The 6807-nt window shown below is 32.8% G+C and overlaps 1 protein-coding gene across 1 annotated transcript; it reads right to left on the bottom strand.

Moving 5' to 3' along the window:
• Positions 1-1487: 1487 nt before the first annotated feature.
• LOC124941714 (DEAD-box ATP-dependent RNA helicase 8-like) lies at positions 1488-5941 on the bottom strand. The gene is made up of 10 exons (XM_047482063.1): positions 5403-5941; positions 4976-5036; positions 4611-4845; positions 4020-4258; positions 3331-3582; positions 3075-3255; positions 2336-2424; positions 2188-2261; positions 1958-2088; positions 1488-1868 (listed from the first exon to the last, which is right to left on the bottom strand). Exons 1-9 carry the CDS (start codon positions 5648-5650, stop codon positions 2010-2012), a joined length of 1458 nt encoding a protein of 485 aa, XP_047338019.1. The 5' UTR covers positions 5651-5941; the 3' UTR covers positions 1488-1868; positions 1958-2009.
• Positions 5942-6807: the final 866 nt, after the last annotated feature.

Here is a 6807-nt window from a genome sequence, read left to right as displayed (position 1 = left end):
GGCTTGTTCCTAAAAAATTAGCTGGTCCTTTTTTTTAAATAAAATAATATTAAAACCTAGACTTAGGCCTGAGCCCAATTAATTTATCCATCCTTATAATAAAACATTCATGAGCTTTGGACTTTTTGGTTTGGATCAGCTAATTTATTTACCTAATAAATATTAAATAATATAAGGCAAACTTTATAAGAATAATTTAGATAAATTTTGGCCCAAGTCAGGCCCAAGTCTAGGTTTGATTATTATTATTATTTATTTTTTAAAATAAGGGCCCACAAAATTTTCATAGAGCTAATATCTTTTAGATCCATTCTATTTTGTTATGTGTTTCAAAATTGTCATTTATTTGAAAAAGAATAAACACTAGTGTCATCCTATCAAATCTACATATTATTTAGATGTATCACCCTCCCTAATCGGTGTGAGCATGTTATATAAAAAAATTATTGCGGATGGGTAAGGATGGTACACATATGGGGACTGGGACAAAGACTCGAAACCCTTTTGTTATCCTTAATCTCATAAATACGGATAGCAATTAGGAGGATTATGACGAATAATGCGTTTAACAAAATGTCACGAGTTCGATTTCATCTTGAAGCGTTTTGAGTTTAAGCGTAGGACTGTTGGGTGTCATGTTAATTCTCCTTTATTAAAAAAAACATCCTTGTTCCACTCTCATTCGAGATTATTTTTATAAACTTCCATTCGATTTCAAAAATTCCTGCGAAATATTGTATTATCCTGTATTTTCTTAAAAAATTAAAAAAATTTATGATAAAATAATAAATTTTAATATAATATTATAAAAAATTCATATTATTATAAAAAAATAAATTTAAAACTTATATAAAATATAAAAGATAAATAAGTATATTAATAATGTTATATATTTAATTGTGTTGATTAATGTTTGAAACATAATTGAGACAGAAAAACAAATGTCATCCACGATCAACTACCAGTTAAACTTAGAAATATAAGATTTCAATCATGCACCCTATAATTGCGACAATAAAACCCCTAAAAAAACACATCACACAAGAATTTTCAGCTGCATAACCCAGAATGTTCGGTTAATCTAGTGAGATTGAAGAACTAAGGTTTGCTGTATAATTGTCAATGGGGAGTTCTTAATGTTTGAATCTATGCGACCATAATATTCTTACCATCGTGATTTGTACTCCTATCTATGCTGAGAGTACAGGGTGTAAACTATTTGCACAATAATACACACTGTGACCTATTGTTGAATTTGTCAATAGGCAAAAATGTCAAGAAACTTGAAGTTAGCTGGGAAGCAAAGCACCCTTCAAAGAATATATAAACACATTTTTTTGCTAATACTTTTATTTGACCTAGACCTTGTGTTAACCCACACTCATCTTCTACATCTTGGGATAAAACTTCAAATTTTCAAACTGCCAACCCAAAACTAAGAACAACCCAGAAAACTCTTTTAAAAAAAAAAACTCTAAAGGAGGCTAAAACAAACTTGAGTAATAGACTATAAGCAATAATAGTCTGGGATTAACAAAAACAACTGTAAACTTGTTCTAAGCAATAATAGTCTGGAATTAACACAAACAAATTTAAACTTCGTCTTAAGCAATAATAGTCTGGGATTAACTTAAGACGACTACCAGTTGTCTTTACATGCCACATCACACACAACATTCCTTCATTTACTACTCAAAGGTTTCTTCTTCGGTGGGCATTGGTAACAATGAGAATGAGTAACAACAAGGTCCATAGTAATCTTACGACAACGCCACAAACATAAAAGCTTTGCATCCATGGACATATTACATACTACCATTAATGTGCTAAAACCCAAAGTTTTTCTTTCTTATATAGCCACCATTGACCTACAGAAACAACAACAAAAGAGGGGCAAATAAGAAATGATTGGCAATTTAATAGTACATCATAATCAATCAATAAACTATAAACCCACCTGAATTACTGTTGACAGCTGGAGGAACATTTATCAAGAAAAAATTTAAATGTCAACGGCAGTAGATAGCCTGGTCAATGTGTGGAGGAATTTGCTTTATTTCTGTCCCAAGTTCTTGTTCAATCCTGTACCTGGTGTGTGATGAAGTTCAAAGTTAAAACCACAGATAAAAGAAAAACTTCTCCAAATTAAACAACTTGATAAAAAAAGATAAGCTATAGCTAACATACAGATTGAAACGGTCCTCGTAAGTTATAAGATTGACAGCTAACCCTAGATGCCCGTACCTCCCTGATCGTCCAACCTGGAAATGACGAGAATAACTGTTTCAGTAAAAAAGAAAAACTACAAGGAAAACTATAATAATATCCAACATACCCTGTGGAGATAAGTTTCTGAGTTTTTAGGAAAATCAAAATTGATTACAACGTTTACTGCTTGAATGTCGATCCCCCTGGTAAAAAGATCTGCAATTCCAAACACATAACAAAATGATCCAACCGAGAGTTCAGGAAAGTATATTGTTTTAGATAAATCTTGGAATATCCAAAATTTTAATCCAATCCATATTTTTAGTTGGGATTTGATTGGGTTAATCTGTGAATTAACCCATAGTAGTTGTTCACCCCTAATAGGAGAAGTGGGTATATTGCAATTAGAATAATGACCAAAGGAGCCAATAAATAATGTGACTATTGAACGATATTGCTCCAAGAAAACGTTTATCTACAAAAAAGAAAACCATAAAAGCAATATATGACAACTACTATGCTTGGGCCTTGTTTGATCTGGGGTTACTTGAATAAACAGGTGGTTATTTTCAAATAACACTGTTTGATGTAGGTTATAAAAATCCAGGTTAATTGAGTAAGAAGACATTATAATTTAAACTTTTTTAAAGAGTATTATGCTTGGTGATTTGAATGGTGTGATGCTGAGTGGATTGTTACTGGAATATTGGATTATTTGAAAACAATCCCAAATAACCCACATCACACAAGGCCCTGAACTTTCCTCTAAGGAATACTAAGAATTGATCTAAAAAACAACTTTTTAAGCAAGATAGCCAAAAAAAAATTACTAGTTTGCGCTATTAGAAGACAGCATTGTGTCATACCAGTGCATACGAGATTTCTGCAAGCACCATTACGAAAATCATGAAACACTCTGTTTCGATGATCTTGAAGCATCTTGGCATGAATATAGAAGCAAGAATACCCAAGCTCAGTAATTTTCTTTGCAAGCAATTCCACTCGATTCACCGAATTGCAGAAAATGATGGATTGGTTTATTTGAAGCTGTATAAATAGCAACATGAAGCATTAATCTACAAATTGACAATGAGGAAAAATGAAAAGTAGAAGAACAAGAACCTTTGAGAAAAGAGTGTTTAGACAGTGAAGTTTCTGCCTCTCTTCAACAAAAGCATAATATTGTGTTATACCCTTAAGGGTAAGCTCGTCCATGAGATTAATAACATATGACTTCCCCAAGTATCTATCTTTAAAGTCTTTCACAGTAACAGGGAATGTAGCTGAGAACATCAGTATTTGGCGATTTGCAGGTAAGAAACTTATGAGATGCTCCACCGAAGGTTGAAACTCTGGAGATAAAAGCTTATCAGCCTGAAAAGGAATAAACGTCATCATTTGTTTCAAGAAACCAAACTGTGTTGGCATAAGTGACGAGGAAATCACATAAAAATGCATCATCTATACCAAAAGCCACAAGCATCCAACAAAAAATGCACTATGTTAAATCATGTACCGGCTTGTCAAAAAAAAGGTTAATTATGTTCGTATCTATCATGTGGAGCATTTGGCTGGAGAGAAATATCCGCCAAGTACATCTCGAGTTCCACATTTTATCAAACCAACTTCCGTATCAAGTTACTTGAATTTAAGATATTTTCATTTCGTACATTCAGTATTTATTTTTCACACTTAACTAATTCACATTTAATTTTCAGTTTTATCAAAGCACCCAAAATATCGGTTCAAACCGTAAACTAAATAACTGGCTTATAGATAATAGTTGATGTAGAGAAACAAATAAACAGTACCTCATCCATGACAAACATTGAGCAATCTTTAAGAACGCATATTCCCTTCTTTGCAAGATCCAGAATTCTTCCAGGAGTCCCAACAAGCAGGTGAACTGGTTGGTACAAACGCATAATATCATCCTTTAAGCTGGTTCCTCCAGTGGTAACCATTACTTGGACTTTCAAATGTTTCCCAAGCTCTTTGCAAACTTGAGACGTCTGCAAGGCCAGCTCTCTTGTTGGAACAATTATGACAACTGCGCATTAAACAAACTTTTGAACATTACAGCCTGACAAAATTATTCAATTCCCAGAAATCATTGCCATTTTACATTATGTAAATAAGCCTCAAGTAGAAAATACAAAAAATGATGAGGAGTTCAGCTGTCAGATTCCTAGGGTTTGTTAGGTTCTACACTCAAATCAATAATTAAGATGTCAAACTATCAGTACTTTATTCTTTATAACATTTTATAATATTAAGTCCAATTGATATTTTAGTCACTTAATCCACATTTTATCAAACGAGTTATTTTCCTAAAAACGGTTTATATATAAAAAAAATAATCAAACAAGCTCTAGATATTACTCATTGATTGAGAAGAAGACCTTGAATGACATTATTATCCTGATCAATCTTCTCCAAGGCAGGGATGCAGAAGGCAGCTGTTTTCCCAGTTCCATTTTTCGCTCTAGCAAGGATATCACTTCCAGTTAAAGCAATAGGAATGCTTTCTTCTTGAATAGGCGATGGTCTTTCAAAGCCCTTTTCATAGATTCCCATAAGAAGCTCACGTTTTAGAAAATAGTCTTCAAATTCATTTCCTTTAGTAGCTGTGACATCCTAGAAGAAAATATTTCACACAAATTAAATCAGAAGTTAATACACAACATACAACTCCCAATTCGAAAAATTATTAGTTTCCAAATGGGGATTACGTCATACACGAAAAAATGTCACCCCGTAAGCATACCTCAGTTCTGAATCGAGTATCTGGAGACGGAAGGTTTAGTTGAGACTTCCAATCTTGTGAACTGAATAGTATTCAACAAAAGATCATTAGCAGACAATCAGTTTACAAACTCAAATGCATCAAGATGCAGAATGAAACAGGCATAGCACATATTGTGCTCACAATGAAGATACCAATCCAATCTCTGCAATTGATGGCTAAAACAACAGATTATTGTGAAGAAATCCATTTAACATCAACAACTGAAATCTATCTAATAAGTTTCTAACACCATTGAAAAGAGCAGAGGATGACTAACTACTATGGAATCCAAACACTAAACCCTAATAAGTTGCCATTTGGCAAAGTTCAGTCAAAAACAAACATCACCCAACTTAGAACAAGCAAGAAAACAGCAGAATCTGAGCTATAAGTAGAGAAATCATACCTTGCCTGAACAGCTTCCGACTGCACAGTCTTATCAACTTCAACGAGGTTAGAATTTGCAGGCAATTGATTCCTCCCCAGCCACTGCTGTTGATTCTGGAACTGTTGGTGACTTGGCGGTGGACCACCTCTCTGCACGTATTGCTGCTGGACATTCCTCGGCTGAAAATTAGGGTTTCCAGACATATTTCCTCCACGGCCAGCACTTGGGCCACCCATCCCCGGCGGATATCGACCTCGACCACTCATTACAACAAATCAAAGTTATTACAAAATCTGAAAAACGAATATCTGGGATCTCAGAGCTAGCTCCGAATCTATGGCTTATTGAATATCTAAAGCGAAATCTTGCTGAAAAAAAAAACTATTTTGAGGAAACAGTCCAAAATAGAATAGAAAACAAAACTCTCTGTGTGAGCCAAGGAAATTCTTGAAGAATCTTTCTTCACCGTGCCGGAGACAAATCGAGAGGAATCTGAGATTATGAAACCGGTCTGCCCATTCTGCACCAGTAAAAATGAAACCTTGATTTTGGGTTTTCACTAATTCATTTGACTCATTTGACCCCTTGAGAATAAGGACAAACAATTTCTTGTAGTTGACTGAGATAAGATAGGCTAGGACTTTCATTGTGACACATTAACTTTATCCTAAAACATTGTTAATGGTTTCGTTAGGGTTCAGTTACGAACCCTAACGGATCCGTTTATAATCGTTAAATGGAACGACGTCGTATATAATTAATGTCACATAAGGATCTATTTATAATCGTTAAATGAAACGACGTCGTATATAATTAATGTGACATAATGAGGGCGCAAGATAAGAAACAGTAAATACAACCTCTCTTAGTCTTCAATGAATAGTGTATGAAATCGAGAGAAGAGGGTCAGGGTTAAGATTTGAAAATGTTACATCTTAGATGAATGAATCCTTTTATAATTACTTACAAAAAAAAAATATCGAAATAAAAATTGGGATGATTTTGTTTGTATATTTGGTAAGGTAAAGGATGAAAATAAGTTCCTTTATTTTTTTCCCACCAAAATTATAATTTAGTTGAATAAAACTGTTTTTTTTTTTTAAATATATACATTTGTATCTTTCTCACTCTAATTTAAACATATCATATTTTAACTCATACTAAATTTGTTATATTGTATATTTATATTTCATACTAGTATTATGCTAATGGAATACATAATTATATTTTGAATTTTATAAAACTCAATAAAATGTTGTGATGTCTAAATTATAATAAAATATAATTATGATGTTAATAAATTATTTTTTTTCTCAAGGAGGGAGATAATATAAAAAAATAATCATATTTTAATGATACCAATTTTGTTATGTTAAATTAAACATTTATATTTCATAATAGTGTTCTGCTTATGTTATACACA

The sequence above is a fragment of the Impatiens glandulifera genome, chromosome 6 (assembly GCF_907164915.1).
Source record: "Impatiens glandulifera chromosome 6, dImpGla2.1, whole genome shotgun sequence".
NCBI lineage: Eukaryota > Viridiplantae > Streptophyta > Magnoliopsida > Ericales > Balsaminaceae > Impatiens > Impatiens glandulifera.
Note: the sequence above shows the minus strand (reverse complement) of the source record. Positions and strands in the feature narration are given on the sequence as shown.